The sequence below is a fragment of the Vulpes vulpes genome, chromosome X (genome assembly GCF_048418805.1).
Source record: "Vulpes vulpes isolate BD-2025 chromosome X, VulVul3, whole genome shotgun sequence".
NCBI lineage: Eukaryota > Metazoa > Chordata > Mammalia > Carnivora > Canidae > Vulpes > Vulpes vulpes.
This window is the reverse complement of record NC_132796.1, coordinates 79,457,025-79,476,531: the sequence shown is the minus strand read 5'-3', so window position 1 is coordinate 79,476,531 and position 19,507 is coordinate 79,457,025. Positions and strand designations below refer to the sequence as shown.

General features: G+C 42.4%; 1 protein-coding gene across 1 annotated transcript in view; it reads left to right on the top strand.

Moving 5' to 3' along the window:
* The window catches only part of GUCY2F (guanylate cyclase 2F, retinal), a 101,838-nt gene that overhangs the window by 68,092 nt on the left and 14,239 nt on the right, over positions 1-19,507 (top strand). The window contains exons 11-14 of the mRNA XM_026014924.2: positions 3,588-3,736; positions 6,009-6,172; positions 6,949-7,141; positions 17,075-17,249. Of these exons, the coding sequence (XP_025870709.1) occupies positions 3,588-3,736; positions 6,009-6,172; positions 6,949-7,141; positions 17,075-17,249 (681 nt within the window). The remainder of the gene's footprint in view (positions 1-3,587; positions 3,737-6,008; positions 6,173-6,948; positions 7,142-17,074; positions 17,250-19,507) is intronic.

The window sequence follows — 19,507 nt, the reverse complement described above, 5'->3', positions numbered from 1 at the left end:
AGTGGGAAGTGAGTAAAGGCCACCAGGGGCCCACCATGACCCAGATCATCAGCCTAACCCAGGCTGTTGTAATTTGCCAGAAGAGTGAATGCAGTTATGTGTTTGTGCTAACTGCCTACTAGTCTGCAAATAGCCTGTGTTATGCACAGGTGGGACTTAAAGCCAAACAGATTTAGGAATTTGGAAGAAGTTCCCCAACCCAAGAAGCTGGCCCTTTCCAAATTGTGACATAAGCCAAGGACCTCCTACAGGACCTATGTTGGCTTTTTTTTTTTTTTTTTTTTTAGCAGCCTCCTCTACTTTGGGACAGTTTCTGTCAGGTATCTCAGTACCCTTCATGATGCTCCTGGATGGCAAGGTCTTCCATACTTTCCCTGTGACATGCCTTAGGCTTTTATCCTCATCTTTCACCAAAATGGCTGCTGCCTGTCAGGCACAATACATAAAGGAATGATAAAATCACTGGGCAAAAGTTTGAGGGGAAACAGGATATTTGCATATCCTGAGAGTATGAACCCACTGCATACTTAGTAATTACAAATGGAAAAATATTAAGTTTACTAGTGGAGAATGATCCTGCAGATACCACCTTTACCAAATGATCAAGGCACGTTGACATCATGTACCCCCTGACGCACTGCACTGACAAGGGCACAATATCACCTTGTGGAATTTTTGCAAAAAAATGCATAACAAGCAACCCAGGAGAAAACATCAGACACACCCCAAATGAGAGACATTCTACAAAATAATTGGCCAGTACTCATCAAAAGTATCAAAGTCGTACATTTTTAAACAACTTGTTTGTTTTACTGATTATAAAAGTAGTTTTGTTGTTATGCCCTCTGCCTACACTGAGAGGTAAATCAGAAGCATGTGTGTCACATTTACCATTGTTTTTGAAAGGATGTTTTTGAGGATATTGTTCATGAATCTTATAGTATCTCCTTTCTGGGGGGACCCACCAAAACATTTCTCTTATGCCTCAGTACCAAAAAAAAGTTAAATAACTCCTAAGAACTAATGTTGTACACTCAAATACTGTGAATTAATTCATATTCTGTGAATAAAATGTAAGTTCTGAAAACCAAAAACAAAAAACAAAAAACACAAAAGTATCAAAGTCATAAAAGACAGGCAGAATGAGGAACCATCACAGACTGAAGCTGACTGAGACACAATAACTAAATACAATATGGGATCTTGAGTTGGATTGTGGGACAAAAAAGGGATATTAAGGATGAAATTGATGAAATTCAAATAAAGACTAGAACAGTAGTAATAGTAATGTACCAATATTAATTTCCTTCATACTATGGTTATATTAACATTAGAGGAAGCTGAGTGAAGGGTATACAGGCAATTATTATACTAGTTTGATAACTTTTCTGGAGTCTAAATTTGTTTCAAAGGAAAAACATATAAAATGTAGACAAAACAAAACAAAAAAAACCAAAATACTTAGCTATTCTTTGCCCCACTCAGAGTCCAATATCATTCCTCTACTCAAAACTCCCTAACTGTTCCCCATCACTTGTCAAATGAAGCCCAGATTCCTCACATGACATACAAGGCTTTTTGAAATCTGGCCCCTAGCCACCTCTCTAAGCTTATCTTCTGTTATTCCCTACAGTACTCCAGCTACCTGTGTGCTTTCAAGAGAGCTTCTCACAGTCCCTGGAATGCCCCTACCTTCTCTCCACTTTGCCCCATCCAATTTTTGTCACCTCCTCTGGAAAGCCTTCTCTGACCTCTTCAATGTGGGCCAGGTGCCCCCTCTGTGCTTATCTGTGTATAATGTCTGCTAGAATGCTTATATTGTTGGTCATTGTTGTGCTTGCTTCGGCAGCACATATATTGTTGGTCATTGTTTACCTCTTCAATTGGACTATAACCTCCTCAAGGGCATGAATTATACTGGGCTTAAGCAGAGAGGTAACCCATTCAACTCAATGGTGTTCTGGTAAAAGGCTAAGGACTCCCTTTACTGGAGAGTGAATGAAGGCAGTCACACTCCAAGGGACTGGTTTGCATGCAATCTATTACACTGAGAGTTGGGCGCTGCAATGGAGAAGCCATTACCGATATAGGCCAACCTGGGTTAAAGGAGCAGGAGCGTAATGTCACAAGGGACTGAGAAGTCAGAGGCAGAAACCTTCCCTTTCATGGAGGCAAGGGAACACTCACTATGGTATAAAGCAGCACAGTTGGAGTGTTACAGCCAATGCAGAGGTGGGCAGGACACACCAGTGGGGCAAGCAAGGTTTGGTGCCTGTTGGAGTTGAGGCTGTGGGGAGGGGGTTAGGGATAAGAAATGAGATGAAGAGATAGTGCTTGGATTTTACCCTATATGTTATGAGAAGTCGTGAATGGGATTTAAGCAAGAAAGTGACATGGCTAAATTTGTGTTTTAAGAATGTTTTGCAGAAGGCTAGACTGGAAGCAGAGAGAACAGTTTGAGGTCTGCTGTGGGTTGCTGAGGACATTGAAGGCTAACTGTTTTCTCCTACTTCCAGGGAGTTTTCACTCTTGTTCAGTCTGCCTAATCTTGACCTCTCAGTCACTAGCGGCTTTTGGGTCTGAATAGGGAGTTTTGGAACTCCCAGTTGAAGTTTGAGGCATTTAGAAACAGGACAACATAGTAGATTGAGACTGCCTGGGGTCAAATTCAAATTCTGTCACTTGTTAGCCATATGACTTTGAGCAATTTACTTTCTCTCTGTCCCTCATTTTCACTTCCTGTAAAATAAAAATAAGAGTTCCTACCTCATCTGTTTGTAGTGAGAATCTAATGAAAGAATGCATTCAAAGTCATTAGCCCATAGTCTGATACATAGTAAATGTTTCACTGAAAGTGGAGTTCAAGGACAAGCAGCCAGGGGGATCTAGATGAGGTCTTGAACTATTTATTGGAGTTCTTAATCCTCTTTCCTAGGGGCCAGGCAGGGCTCACAGCATGGATCTGGCTGGGCCTGGGCCTGGGCCTTCAGGGAAGGCTAAGTGGGTCTACTGTGGGGATTGGAAACTTTATTTATTTTTTTTAAAAGATTTTATTTATCCATTCATGAGAGACACACACACACACACAGAGGCAGAGATACAGGCAGAGGAAATAGCAGGCCCCATGCAGGGAGCCCTACCTGGGACTTTATCCTGGGACTCCAGGATCATGCCCTGGGCTGAAGGCAGCGCTAAATTGCTGAGCCACCCAGCGGACTGCCTGGCATTGGAAACTTTAAATGATTTGGGTGTAAGCGAAGGAAGCCAGATCATTGGAGGTGTAGTGTTAGAACTGACATCAGATAGGCCACAACTAAAACCTAAAACCTAAAAGCAGGTTAAAGCTGAGCCTAAATGATACCAATAGCCCAGTTGATCAATTTTTTGCCCCCTCCTCACTTGACTAATATTTCCTTTGCTCAGATACAATTTATATGCAAGCCATCTAAGGAGAAAGCAAAGGAGATGGCTTTTCTGTGAATCTTTTCGTAATTAACCTCTTTCTTTGCTAAACCTCAATGATCTTTTCCAAATCTTGGTGTTCTTTCTGGGGTTTTATGAAACTTTCCCTTCTTACTTCTGTACAGAAATCATAGACAGACTTAAGAAGCCTCCGCCTGTGTACAGACCAGTGGTTCCTCCTGAATATGCCCCTCCAGAATGTCTCCAGCTGATGAAGCAGTGCTGGGCTGAACCTGCAGAACAGCGACCAACTTTTGATGAAATATTTAATCAGGTAAGGACTCTGTGAATCTTAGCACTGCCCAGAAGTCATCCTAAAGCCAGCTTACCCAAAACTAACTCCTTGGGTTCTCATCATATTGTGAAAGGAAACCCTTTCAAGAGAAAAAAATATCACTCCTCTTGGGGAAGAAGCATTGGGGTGGTTGCTTAGAGGCCTTTGATAGTGGAATATCCCTGGTACATTCTCCAAGAGTGCAATGGTTGGTTTTAATGTTCTTCTGTATATGTTCTGGACCATCCACAGTCTGACCTAGCCAACCTTTCAGAAATAGAATTGAACTATTGGGTATTTGCAAGGTAATGGCATTGAGACTGTTAAAAGATGGGTATCATAGAATAGATGTAGGTCCTCATAGAGCCACATTTGCTTTGAAGATCCCAGAAAGTTCTGATGAGTATACCATCAAAGTGATGCTAGGTGGTTTTGAGGGGTCAAGAAAGGTAGTGTTTGAAAGAATGCTCATGATGGAAGAAAGTGCAAATGGGAGTACAAAAGCAGATTTTTAAGATTCCTAGGGAACTACTTGAGGCAACAGAGTGGAAGAAAAATGGTAACCTCTCTACTTATGAGACTGAATTTCTATAGAGGCTGATTCTTTCCCTAGAGTTGGAGAATAAATAGGAGAAATGAGGAAAGGAGGAAAGGACAGAGAGAGCACTGCTGAGGGGAACTAGGGTACAGTTCCTATATTGGAACATGCAGCTTATGGGTGTGTTGAAACTACGAGATACCGAAACTGAGGGTGCTTTCTGTGAGTGCTGTGTGAGCTCTGGTGGAGAGAGTTTTGAGCCTGGCTGGAGTACAGCACTGAGATGCTTTGTGAGTGGCAGGTATCTGAGGCAGAAGAAAGAAAGAGTTGGATTGAAAGCCCGAGGGGCCCTGCATATGAAGTCATCCATGTCCCCAGCTAACAATGCCTCCATTAGTCTGGCTGGGTTTCTTGAGGACACTCAGGCAGGTGTTCAATAGTATGGAAAAGGCAAAGGACCATGAAGGTCACATTTCTGAAAACTTAACATGAGGCAAGATAAAAAGCATTTGCCCTTGTGTTGATGCTAGAGATGATATTTCAGAAGGCAGCAGGGAAGCTGGTGATAGAAGGAGTACATATCATACGGCCTTCAAACAAGTTATTGGTGGGGCTGCCATCACTGAAATGCTTCAATGGAAGTTGAGACCATCTGAAAGACCAGGATAGCCTGCCAACTCCTGCAGCTAATAAAACTTAAATAGGAAGAGAAGGAGAAGGAGGCTCCCTGGGTTAGGCAATAGGGGAGCCTTCAACATCTGAGCAGGCTACTGAGATTACCTGTAGGACCTTTGTAGACCTGTAGATGTGGACCAGGCTCAGAAGGAAACTCCCTAGTATCAGCTTTGGGGCATTGAGTACTAAGGGGAGCATGTGTGGCCCAGCTGCGTAAGAGGGTTCACTGAGACAAATTCCTAGATGTCTGCTCAGAAAAACTACCACCAGTCTTTTCATTGTTGTAAACATGGCCTTGTGCATGCTGAACACATCAGCAAGGAGGAGCTACCCCCAAGTGATTCCAGTGCTATGCCAAGCTCCCTGCCTCTGTAGATGGACAGGGTTTCTGGAGGGCACATTAAAAATCCATGGCATGCAGCCACATCTAAAGGATCAGGGCATATAATGGGGCAAGACAGTTAGTTGAATTTTTACATGACCCTAACTGACATGAAGGGTAGATGCTAGGGCACATCATTATTCCTGGCCTCCATGGTAAGATGGTAAGAAATAGGGGTAGATCTTATCATGTGGTTCTTGGGTCATATTTAAGAGGTCAGGGAACCATCCACTGTCCAAGAACTGGTAACACAGTGGTATTAGAAGTAAGGATGATTTAGTAGGTTGATTATCCAAAATGGTAAAATAGTACTCCCTGACTTCTTTCCCCTTATCCCACTCACAAATGGCCTGGGCTCAAGATGAGATCCTATTGACTTTGAAGTGGTTACTACTCATGTGACAGCATCTGAGAGCTGGAGAATTCTTCCCAGAAGACCTTTGCTCAGACTTCAAAGAGCCAGAAGGGTGGCGGAATAAAGTACTCAGGGAAAATGAGCCTGTGAATGGGTCAGGGTAACAATGAGTTTGAGTGGTGAATTTTCCTATTTATACCTAGGTTTACTTCTTGTGCAATGGCATTTTAGAGGAAGGGATTTGTGATAATGGGTCCTACTCTATCATCTCTGAGTTTGAAGAGTGAAAACTCCTTCACTCCTTTTTCTGTTTTACTTCCAGTTTAAAACTTTCAATAAAGGGAAGAAGACCAATATCATTGATTCCATGCTTCGGATGTTGGAGCAATATTCTAGCAACTTGGAAGATTTGATCCAGGAACGGACTGAAGAGCTGGAAATTGAAAAACAGAAAACGGAAAAGCTTCTAACACAGATGCTACCACCGTATGTGTGAACACCTGAGGAGTGTGAATCCTTGTAACAGTGTGTTCTATTAAAAATAGAAAAAAAAATTGCCCATCAACTAACTGCTCCCTCCCCCTGTCCTGAACCCTCTCTACTCCCAGTAGGTTTGAGTCACACCTTCAAATCAAAGATGAATTGGAAACCAAGGGAGTAGAGCACACCTTCCTAATTTCCCACTACCTGTGGAGCATACTGGTCATTTAAGTTTTTGGTGCTGCAGTTTTTCTATGTGTCACTTCATGACTTTGCTTGGAAGCTGACCAATTAAAAGGAAGCATTTCTTTGAGCTCCTAGAGGAGAGTAGAAGAGTTGTTTTTCTATGTTTTTCCTTCCTTAGTTCAAAGCCTTACCTGTTGATACTATTTCCAAAATTTCCAAGGCACCTGATTATGTTGTAACATGATCTTCTAGGAGATAATTGAGGAAACTGATCTCATGCAAAGCAATAACCTGGGAACATTCCTTGAGTGAAGGGACAACTGAGGAAAAAGGTTAGCTGAAAAATCTCAACAAAAACACAGACCATGGCTGTCTCTTCAATGCTGTATCCCTGTATCTGGCACAATGCCTGGCACATCATAAGCACTCAAAATATATTTATAGACTAAATGAAATAATTAATTTTTTCATCCAGATGACATTCTTCCTCATCATTTACTTGGCAGTGATTTTGGAGAAATTGTGTTCTAGCAGATGTGTGTGTGGCATGCAGGAAGCCTTGTGTCCTCTGAGGAATAGCTGTGTCTGTTTTTCAGATCAGTTGCTGAATCCCTCAAAAAGGGCTGCACAGTTGAACCTGAGGGCTTTGACTTGGTCACCTTGTACTTCAGTGACATTGTGGGCTTTACCACCATCTCAGCCATGAGTGAGCCCATTGAGGTGGTGGATCTTCTCAATGACCTGTACACACTCTTTGATGCCATCATTGGCAGTCATGATGTCTACAAGGTAAGTTACTCAGCAGAGAAATATATTCTAGAGAGGAATTTTTACATAAGGCTCTTCTGTATATATTCCAAAATTAAAATGGAATTTTACTGAATGTTGTTATGAAAGGAGATTTATTATTTATTTATTTATTTATTTATTTATTTTAGTTTCAGATGTAGAGTTCAATATTCATCAGTTGTGTATAACATCCAGTGCTCATCACATCACGTGCCTTCCTTAATGGTCAACATCCAATTACCCTGTCCCCCCGGCCCACCTCCCCTCCAGCAACCCTCAGTTTGTTTCCTATAGTAAAGCATCTCTCATAGTTTTTCTCCCTTTCTGATTAATGAAGTAAAATTTAAATAATATACCACTTCCATTGGTATATTATTAGAAGTGAAGGCCAGACAGAATGCATAAAATTTCACACTTTACAAAATAAGAGGATGAACTCAGGAAGAGATTGCTAGTCAGATTTCTCTTGAGCTGTTTTCTAGAACTGAGACTAAGAAGAGGTTGGAACCAAAAGGGTTATTGCACTTCAGTGGCTAAGTAGCCACAGTAACCACATCATGCTAGGTATTGAAGGGGAGACAGAAGAAGCATTGGTGCATTACCTGCAGTTGGTGAGTGCTACAGAGTTCATCTTGGTAAAACTTGTGTAGGTCTAATAGATGCTGTTAAAATTTGCTTTGGTCCCTTAAGTACCATTTTTATACAGGAGGGAACTCTGGCATTACATACATCAAAGAACTATTAGACCTGAGGCTCTTTGGGATTGCTACAGGGTAACCAAGACCTCACCTAGTGGACTGAGGTCTAAAGAAGTCATTAACTATGAGGTTCAACCCCCTGCTCCCACCTTCCTCCCATCCCTCCAGCTGTCAATTTCCACTCTTCTTATCAAGGTTGCAGAAGATGAGCAGAGAACAGATGACCACATTCACTCATTTGAGTGCCATGCTTCCTTACCCTTGATTTTTTATGTGTCTTATCTCTAGGCAGAAAATGATTAAAAATCTTATAGCAAGATAAGATAATGTGCAAGGCCATTTCCATGTTATCTGCAACATGGATACTTGTCTTATTAATGGAGAGATATGCCCCAGGCATCCCAAACTTTAGACAGCTCCTTTATCCCAGGAACCAAGGTAGAAGTGGGGAATGAGTACCTCTATTCACTGGATCCTTCACAGTAGTCTGAAATGTTCTAACTCTCAAATCACACACAGGGCAGTGTGTTTATCTCAGATTAGACAGGGCCCTTTCAGGTCAGGTAGAAAGCCTCAGGGATAGGCCAAGCCACCTAAATAGGGCTCGGAAATAGACATCATACCTGTCAATCACCAGGAGCTGCAAACTAATGAAGAAGCACACATGAAAACCACATGGAGGAAAAATCCATGGAATCAGACTACCTGTCTTAACTTGTTGAACTCAAGCAGCCTGAAGAGAAAAACAAATCACTGAAAGCTGATTCAGTTGAAACTAAAATCAAAGATGATTCAGTGTGGGCAATAACACAGCCACTGGTTTAATCAGTGCAGCTGATACTGTTCAGACAATTGTTGGAAGTCTTAGGGATGAGGCCATAAGATATTTTGGTACTTCATGGCTGCAGTAGGGAGTCAGTGGACTGTTTCCAGGATAGAGCACAGCTATACAAATACAAAAATGAAATCTATTTTTTCAGTCCTGTTTATTAAAAACAACAGTGCAAAGGAAATAAAATTGAACCAGCAGTGAGTCACCAAACCCATTTGTGTTTTCATTTTCTTTACCTGTAAAATTGGAATCACCTCCCCTGGCACTTGATAATCTGAAATGGAAGTGAGAAGGTTACTGCAGAATTATGAAGCTGGTGATTTGTTTTCAATTTCCATTCTCCTGCCACCACCCAATACCCACCAGACCCCTTTCTTTTTTTTTTTTTTTTGGGGGGGCTTTTTTTTTTTTTTTTATTTTATTATTTTTTTTAATTAATTTTTATTGGTGTTCAATTTACCAACATACAGAAAAACACCCAGTGCTCATCCCGTCAAGTGTCCACCTCAGTGCCCGTCACCCATTCCCCTCCAACACCCGCCCTCCTCCCGCTCCACCACCCCTAGTTCGTTTCCCCGAGTTAGGAGTCTTTATGTTCTGTCTCCCTTCCTGATATTTCCCAACATTTCTTCTCCCTTCCTTTATATTCCCTTTCACTATTATTCATATTCCCCAAATGAATGAGAACATACACTGTTTGTCCTTCTCCGACTGACTTATTTCACTCAGCATAATACCCTCCAGTTCCATCCACGTTGAAGCAAATGGTGGGTATTTGTCGTTTCTAATTGCTGAGTAATATTCCATTGTATACATAAACCACATCTTCTTTATCCATTCATCTTTTGATGGACACCGAGGCTCCTTCCACAGTTTGGCTATTGTGGCCATTGCTGATAGAAACATCGGGGTGCAGGTGTCCCGACGTTTCATTGCATCTGAATCTTTGGGGTAAATCCCCAACAGTGCAATTGCTGGGTCGTAGGGCAGGTCTATTTTTAACTCTTTGAGGAACCTCCACACAGTTTTCCAGAGTGGCTGCACCAGTTCACATTCCCACCAACAGTGTAAGAGGGTTCCCTTTTCTCCGCATCCTCTCCAACATTTGTTGTTTCCTGCCTTGTTAATTTTCCCCATTCTCACTGGTGTGAGGTGGTATCTCATTGTGGTTTTGATTTGTATTTCCCTGATGGCAAGTGATGCAGAGCATTTTCTCATGTGCTTGTTGGCCATGTCCATGTCTTCCTCTGTGAGATTTCTCTTCATGTCTTTCGCCCATTTCATGATTGGATTGTTTGTTTCTTTGGTGTTGAGTTTAATAAGTTCTTTATAGATTTTGGAAACTAGCCCTTTATCTGATACGTCATTTGCAAATATCTTCTCCCATTCTGTAGGTTGTCTTTTAGTTTTGTTGACTGTATCCTTTGCTGTGCAAAAGCTTCTTATCTTGATGAAGTCCCAATAGTTCATTTTTGCTTTTGTTTCTTTTGCCTTTGTGGATGTATCTTGCAAGAAATTACTGTGGCCAAGTTCAAAAACGGTGTTGCCTGTGTTCTCCTCTAGGATTTTGATGGACTCTTGTCTCACATTTAGATCTCTCATCCATTTTGAGTTTATCTTTGTGTATGGTGAAAGAGAGTGGTCCAGTTTCATTCTTCTGCATGTGGATGTCCAATTTTCCCAGCACCATTTATTGAAGAGACTGTCTTTCTTCCAATGGATAGTCTTTCCTCCTTTATCGAATATTAGATGACCATACATTTCAGGGTCCATTTCTGGGTTCTCTATTCTGTTCCATTGATCTATGTGTCTGTTTTTGTGCCAGTACCACACTGTCTTGATGACCACAGCTTTGTAGTACAACCTGAAATCTGGCATTGTGATGCCCCCAGCTATGGTTTTCTTTTTTAAAATTCCCCTGGCTATACGGGGTCTTTTCTGATTCCACACAAATCTTAAAATAATTTGTTCTAACTCTCTGAAGAAAGTCCATGGTATTTTGATAGGGATTGCATTAAACGTGTAAATTGCCCTGGGTAACATTGACATTTTTACAATATTAATTCTGCCAATCCATGAGCATGGAATATTTTTCCATCTCTTTGTGTCTTCCTCAATTTCTTTCAGAAGTGTTCTATAGTTTTTAGGGTATAGATCTTTTACCTCTTTGGTTAGGTTTATTCCTAGGTATCTTATGCTTTTGGGTGCCATTGTAAATGGGATTGAGTCCTTAATTTCTCTTTCTTCAGTCTCATTGTTAGTGTATAGAAATGCCATTGATTTCTGGGCATTGATTTTGTATCCTGCCACGCTACCAAATTGCTGTATGAGTTCTAGTAATCTTGGGGTGGAGGCTTTTGGGTTTTCTATGTAGAGTATCATGTCATCGGCGAAGAGGGAGAGTTTGACTTCTTCTTTGCCAATTTGAATGCCTTTAATGTCTTTTTGTTGTCTGATTGCTGAGGCGAGGACTTCCAGAACTATGTTGAACAGCAGTGGTGAGAGTGGACATCCCTGTCTTGTTCCTGATCTTAGGGGAAAGGCTCCCAGTACTTCCCCATTGAGAATGATATTTGCTGTGGGCTTTTCGTAGATGGCTTTTAAGATGTCGAGGAAAGTTCCCTCTATCCCAACACTCTGAAGGGTTTTGATCAGGAATGGATGCTGTATTTTGTCAAATGCTTTCTCTGCATCTAATGAGAGGATCATATGGTTCTTGGTTTTTCTCTTGCTGATATGATGAATCACATTGATGGTTTTACGAGTGTTGAACCAGCCTTGTGTCCCAGGGATAAATCCTACTTGGTCATGGTGAATAATTTTCTTAATGTGTTGTTGGATCCTATTGGCTAGTATCTTGTTGAGAATTTTTGCATCCATGTTCATCAGGGATATTGGTCTGTAATTCTCCTTTTTGGTGGGGTCTTTGTCTGGTTTCGGAATTAAGGTGATGCTGGCCTCGTAGAACGAATTTGGAAGTACTCCATCTCTTTCTATCTTTCCAAACAGCTTTAGTAGAATAGGTATGATTTCTTCTTTAAACGTTTGATAGAATTCCCCTGGGAAGCCATCTGGCCCTGGACTCTTGTGTCTTGGGAGGTTTTTGATGACTGCTTCAATTTCCTCCCTGGTTATTGGCCTGTTCAGGTTTTCTATTTCTTCCTGCTCCAGTTTTGGTAGTTTGTGGCTTTCCAGGAATGCGTCCATTTCTTCTAGATTTCCTAATTTATTGGCGTACAGCTGTTCATAATATGTTTTTAAAATCGTTTGTATTTCCTTGGTGTTGGTAGTGATCTCTCCTTTCTCATTCATGATTTTATTAATTTGAGTCTTCTCTCTCTTCTTTTTAATATGGTTGGCTAATGGTTTATCTATCTTATTAATTCTTTCAAAGAACCAACTCCTGGTTCTGTTGATCTGTTCCACAGTTCTTTTGGTCTCGATATCATTGAGTTCTGCTCGAATTTTAATTAACTGTCTTCTTCTGCTGGGGGTGGGGTCTATTTGTTGCTTTTTCTCTAGTTCCTTTATGTGTAAGGTGAGCTTTTGAATTTGAGATCTTTCCAGTTTTTGAATGGATGCTTGTATTGCGATGTATTTCCCCCTCAGGACTGCTTTTGCTGCATCCCAAAGATTTTGAACGGTTGTATCTTCATTCTCATTAGTTTCCATGAATCTTTTTAATTCTTCCTTAATTTCCTGGTTGACCTTTTCATCTTTTAGCAGGATGGTCCTTAACCTCCACGTGTTTGTGGTCCTTCCATACTTCTTGTCGTGATTAAGTTCTAATTTCAAGGCATTATGGTCTGAGAATATACAGGGGACTATCCCGATCTTTTGGTATCGGTTCAGACCCGATTTGTGACCCAGTATGTGGTCTATTCTGGAGAAAGTTCCATGTGCACTTGAGAAGAATGTGTATTCAGTTGAGCTTGGATGTAAAGTTCTGTAGATATCTGTGAAATCCATCTGGTCCAGTGTATCATTTAAAGCTTTCGTTTCTTTGGAGATGTTGTGCTTAGAAGACCTATCCAGGGTAGAAAGAGCTAGATTGAAGTCACCAAGTATAAGTGTATTATTATCAAGGTATTTCTTCAGTTTGGTTATTAATTGGTTTAAATATTTGGCAGCTCCCACATTCGGGGCATATATATTGAGGATTGTTAAGTCCTCTTGTTGGATAGATCCTTTGAGTATGAGATAGTGTCCCTCTTCATCTCTCACTATAGTCTTTGGGGTAAATTTTAATTTATCTGATATAAGGATGGCAACCCCTGCTTTCTTTTGAGGACCATTTGAATGGTAAATGGCTCTCCAACCTCTTATTTTCAGGTTGTAGGTGTCCTTCTGTCTAAAATGAGTCTCTTGTAGACAGCAAATAGATGGGTCCTGCTTTTTTATCCAGTCTGAAACCCTGCGCCTTTTGATGGGGTCATTAAGCCCGTTCACGTTCAGAGTTACTACTGATAGATATGAGTTTAGTGTCATCATATCTATTCAGTCCTTGTTTTTGTGGATTGTTCCACTGAACTTCTTCTTAAAGGGGAATTTTAAGAGTCCCCCTTAAAATTTCTTGCAGAGCTGGTTTGGAGGTTACATATTCTTTCAGTTGCTGTCTGTCTTGGAAGCTCTTTATCTCTCCTTCCATTTTGAATGAAAGCCTTGCTGGATAAAGTATTCTTGGTTGCATGTTCTTTTCATTTAGGACCCTGAATATATCCTGCCAGCCCTTTCTGGCCTGCCAGGTCTCTGTGGAGAGGTCTGCTGTTACCCTAATATTCCTCCCCATAAAAGTCAGGGACTTTTTTTCTCTTGCTGCTTTAAGGATTTTCTCCTTATCTTTGGAATTTGCAAGCTTCACTATTAAATGTCGAGGTGTTGAACGGTTTTTGTTGATTTTAGGGGGGGATCTCTCTATTTCCTGGATCTGAATGCCTGTTTCCCTTCCCAGATTCGGAAAGTTTTCAGCTATGATTTGTTCAAATACATATTCTGGCCCTCTGTCCCTTTCGGCGCCCTCAGGAACCCCAATTAAACGTAGGTTTTTCTTCCTCAGGCTGTCATTTATTTCCCTTAATCTATCCTCATGGTCTTTTAATTGCTTGTCTCTTTTTTCCTCAGTTTCCCTCTTTGCCATCAACTTGTCTTCTATGTCACTCACTCGTTCTTCCACCTCGTTAACCCTCGTCGTTAGGACTTCTAGCTTGGATTGCATCTCATTAATTGATTTTTAATTTCTGCCTGATTGGATCTAAATTCTGCAGTCATGAAGTCTCTTGAGTCCTTTATGGTTTTTTCTAGAGCCACCAGTAGCTGTAAAATAGTGCTTCTGAATTGGCTTTCTGACATTGAATTGTAATCCATATTTTGTAACTCTGTGGGAGAGTGGGCTGTTTCTGATTCTTTTTTTTGAGGTGAGGTTTTCCTTCTAGTCATTTTGCTCAGTGCAGAGTGGCCAAAAACAAGTTGTATTGGGAAAAGGAGAAAAAGAGAGAGAAGGAAAGAAAAGAGAAAAAGAAAAAAGAGAAAGAGGAAAAAAAAAGGGGGGGGAAAGAGAAGAAAAAGAAAGAAAAAGAAAGAAAGGAGATAAAAGAAAAAAAAGGGGGGGGTGGGGCGGGGTAAGCAATCAGAAATCAAGAAGAAAGAAAGAAAAAAAAAGCACAAAACAAAACAAACAAATAAAAAAAAAAAAACCAAAAACAAAAACAAAAAAAACCAAAAGCAAAAACCACGGGGAGTATCTTCTGATTCTGTGTACTTTAAGTCCCTTGACTTCCCCTGGAACTGGTCCGTCTCGCTGGTCTTCTGGGGGAGGGGCCTGCTGTGCTGACTCTCAGGTGTTAGCACTTGGGGGAGCTGCTCTGCCCCTGCCTGGTGCAGGGCTCAGTGGGGGTTGTTCACCCCGTGAGGCCCCCGGAGGAAGCCACAGTGGCGGGGGCAGCTCTGGGACCCTGGGGTCAGCTCCCGCAGTAGCTCCGGGTCTCTCCGGCTGCAGGGCCTGGGGGCTCCCGGGCGGGGCCGCTGATCTGCTCAGCTCGGGGCAGGAGCGTCCTTGCTGTCCTGGGCCCTCCCGGCCTCTGCCTGTCCCGGGGGAGGCCGGATCCTGGGCTGTGTCCCGGCGCCCTGTGCTCCGGGGCCTGCGCTGTTGGATTCGCGCTCCCGCCCCGCAGCCCCCTCCGCGGAGCCGCCGCCCGAGCCCCTCCGAGCTGCTCCCGGAGCCGCGCAGCCCCCTCCGCGGAGCCGCCGCCCGAGCCCCTCCGAGCTGCTCCGGGGCCCGCCGAGCGCTGCAGCCCTTAGGGAGCTCGGCGCATCTCCCGGGGCGCAGTTCCTCTGTTACTGTCCCAGGGAGCCCGAGGGCATCCCCGCCTTTCTGGGGATCCTGCTCCAATTCCCCGGAGGCCTTTCCCCCGGGAAGGTCGGTGCAGCTCCTGCTCCTCCGGGACGGGGCTCTCCTGTCCTGGGGACACTCGCCCCGGCCTCAGCCCGGCTCCTCGGGGCCCCTCCCCCTTGGAGGCCTTTTGTTCCTTTATTTCTTCTTCCCCGTCTTCCTACCTTGATAGAAGCGCGAACTCTTCTCACTGGAGCGTTCCAGCTGGTCTCTCTTTAAATCTCAGGCCGAATTCGTAGATTTTCAGGATGATTGGATGGTTTTCTAGGTAATTTGTTGAGGACAAGTGACCTGGAGACCCTACTCCTCCGCCATCTTGCCCCTCCCCCCCAGACCCCTTTCTATACCTCCTCTGCCCTTTCTGTGTCCTTCTGCTGGCTCATGCCACTCAGAGTCCCCTATAGCAGTTCCATACCAAGGCTAGGCACTGCCCATGCTCCCTACCTTCTAATCTCCTCATCCATATCTGTGGGGACTCCTGTGTGACTGACTCATTTTGGGCAAATGTCAATGACTATTCTTTAATAATAGCCAGTCTGTGACTCTCTCCCTCCCATATAAAATTTCCCTTGTACCTGTTGCCTTCCTCGGTGCAGGCAGGCATGCATATTTGAGGGCAGGGATCCCTTTCTCCAATTGCACCAGGTAAGGGAGGCCCTGTATGGAAGTATGGTGAGGTGCAAAGTCCCATGGATTGAAAGCAACATTGTTACTGGCTAAATAGAAAGTTATGATGAGAGGCCTATTGCTGATCACTAAACTTTCTCTGGAGTGGAGTCATAGCCATCATCCCAGAGCTTGTGTCAAGACATATCAGTTTGGTGGTGATGATGATAGCTTGTACTTATCCACCATGCAGGCTTTAGGTGCTTTGGCATATATTAAGTTATTTAATCCTTAGGAAACTGTAAGGTAGATACTGTGATTATCCCTATTAAAAAAAAAGGATACTAAAGCCCCGAGAAGATAAGTGACTTGGCAAAGCCACACAGTTTGTAAACAGTGCAGCTGGGATTCTAACCAAGGCAGTATGATATTAGAATTTCGTGGTCTGAACTATTGCACTGTTAGTGCAGTTTTCTAGAAGAACATGGATTTTAAGTGGATCCAACCTTGGTACTAGCTGAGTCTGACTGGCACATTTCATGGAAGTCCTTCCAGCTTACTTGTCTTTTGGATTTACTCAAAAAGCTTCAACTTAGTAGTTACCTAAAAGAGTAAGCACACTTCTTTTGGGAATATGAGGAATACAGATTTCCCTTTCTTTACAGGTGTCTAGCTCAAAGGAGTTGAGGGCAGGTATTGCTGCCCCTTAGAGATGTGGCACTAGGAGACGAGGCGGTAGCTGGTGGAAAAAGATTCAGTTCTCATACCAAAGGGACTACAAAACTAACTCCATTATATTAGCAAGGCAAAGCAGAAAGACCCCTCTTTCTTTCCCTTTCTCTATACTTGCCTTAAGGCTGACCTAGCTCATTTACTTAAAGTCTTCTAGAGAAATACTTGCTAGAGGAGCACCATATGCACTTTCTCCTGGGGTGCTCTTCCATGGACATATATGGGTAGTCCCAGAAGTCTTCCCTTTCCTTCCCTCAGGAATTACTTTGGGCTTGCTAGTTCTCTAGGGCTCTCCAGGAACCTGTTAAAGTAGCTTCATTTAGAATCTGTGGGTGTGGGACTTAAACATTAATATATATATTATATGTATTATATAATATATATTATATGTATGTAATATACATATGTAATCACATACATATGTATATGTAATAGACATATGTAATACATATGTATATATGTATTAAATACATGTACATATGTATTTTTGACATAAAGCTCCTTACATGATTCTAAAGTGTAGTTAGACCTTGAACCTCTGACAGTCTCTCCATCTTCTTTATTTCAAAAGAAATAAGCCTCCATCATACCCCTTAAACTCTGTAAAACAGACACACACACACACACACACACACACACATTATTTGCCTACTAATTCTATTTCCCCTGATTCTCAGGTAGAGACCATTGGAGATGCTTACATGGTGGCCTCAGGGCTCCCAAACAGGAATGGAAGTCGGCATGCAGCTGAGATTGCAAACATGTCCCTAGATATCCTGAGCTCCGTGGGTACCTTCAAGATGCGACACATGCCAGAGGTGCCAGTCCGGATTAGAATAGGCCTGCATTCAGGTAACGAAAGCCAGCTAATGTAAGAAAAGACATGCACATGTACTTCAAGGAAAAATTAGAAAAGGTGGGGGAGGGTAGTTCTTCTCTGATTACTGGCAGCTGGATTATCTAGGCGTCTAGTGCTGCCTAAATTCTTTATGCCTACCCAAGGTTTACTCTCTTCCCAGCACCTGTACTAACCCAGTGGGCAGCAGTCCTTGTTCTAGGTACCAAACCCTTTCAATCAACCTTTCTTGTTTGAGACATTTCCTATGTGCCTCAAGGGAAGACTAGAAAAAGGGTAGTGCACCCTTCAATACTTTATGCTTACAACTTCCCTCAACTGGCTTTTATGACATGCTCATCACTCTCTGAATGCTTTTTCTCCATTATACTCACCGGCTCTCTTAGCAACTTCTGCTCTCTAACTGTGGCTGCTCTCCTATTGTCTGCAAAGCTCTGAGTTGTGGTCTCCTTGCTCTCTGCATGTCTTGATTTCTGTTTCTCAACCCACTTCATCCTGGCTTTCATTTTCTACCATTGTCTGATCATCTCTTCTGTTTCTGTCTGCCCCTTAAATATTGATAATCCCCCAAAGGTCTATCATTCATTCACTTTTTTTCTCCCCTTACATACTCTTCTCTGCCATGTCTATGGTTTAACTACCACTTGTATGCTGATGACTTCCAGCCCCACTCCTGCACATGTCTTCTCCCTTAAGCTTCAATCTTGTGTATCAGACTTGCTGCTGAAATTTCTATCTGAATGTTCTATGTGGACCTCAGACTCAAATCTGAAACAGAATTATTTTCTTCCCACATAAGCTTACTCCTCTTACTGTATTCTCCATTTCAGTTGGTGGCACTACCATTCACCTAGTTATTCCAGTTAGTCTTGGGAGTCATCCTCCTTGACTCTTCTCTCACCCTGAATTTCACCATTCAACCATTTACCAAATCTTAAGCATCTTATCTTCTAAATATTTCTTGAATCTGTCTTGTCTGTATTTGCCTCTCATGATTCAAGTCTAGGCCACCAGCATCTTTTGCCTGGATCACTGCAATAACATCTCTTTGCTTCTACTCTTGCTTCTTTCTATTGATCCTTCTTATAGTCAACAGCATAATCTGTTTATATGTCTCTCCTTCATTAGACTTTAGGTTTCTTAATTCTTTGGGGGGGATGGTGCCCAAGTGGCTTAATCACTTGAGCATCCAACTCTTGGTTTTGGCTCAAGTCATGATTTCAGGGTTGTGGAATTCACACTCAGCAGGGAGTTTGCTTGAGATTCTCTCTCCTTCTCTCTCTCCCCCTACCCCCTCACTTGCTTGCACACACTCACTCTCTAAAATAACTAAAAAAATATTTTTTAAAAGTTAAAAAAAATTTTAAGTAGGCCCATGTAAGCCTTGAACTCATGACCCTGAGATCAAGAGTCGCATGCTCTACTGACTGAGACAGCTGAATGCCCCTTTTAAAAAATTTCTTAAGTGGGTTGCCTGGGTGGCTCAGTGGCTGAGCATCTGCCTTAGGCTCAGGGCATGATTTCATGGTCCTGGGATCGAGTCCCACATTGGGTTTCCTGTGGGGAGCCTCCTTCTCCCTCTACCTGTGTCACTGTCTTGCTCTCTCTGTGTCTTTCACGAATGAATAAATAAAATCTTTAAAAAAAAAACAAATAAAAAATTTAAAAGTAATCTCTACATCTAACATGGGACTTGAACTCACAACCCCAAGATCAGGAGTCACTTGCTTTACCAAACAAGCCAGCCAGACACCCTTAGACTATAAGCTTCTTGATGACAGGAACCTTATCTTTTTTTTTTTTTAATTTGTATTGGAGTTCAATTTGCCAACATATAGCATAACACCCAATGCTCATCCCGCCAAGTGCCCCCCTCAGTCCCATCACCCAGTCACCCCAAACCCCCGCCCACCTCCCTTTCCACTACCCCTTGTTCGTTTCCCAGAGTTAGGTGTCTTTCATGTTTTGTCACCCTCACTGATATTTTCACTCATTTTCTCTCCTTTCCCTTTATTCCCTTTCACTAATTTTTATATTCCCCAAATGAAAAGGAGCCATATAATGTTTGTCCTTTTTCAATTGACTTATTTCACTCAGCATAATACCCTCCAGTTCCATCCACGTTGAAGTAAATGGTGGATATTTGTCATTTCTAATGGCTGAGTAATATTCCATTGTATACATAGACCACATCTTCTTTATCCATTCATCTTTCGATGGACACCGAGGCTTCTTCCACAGTTTGGCTATTGTG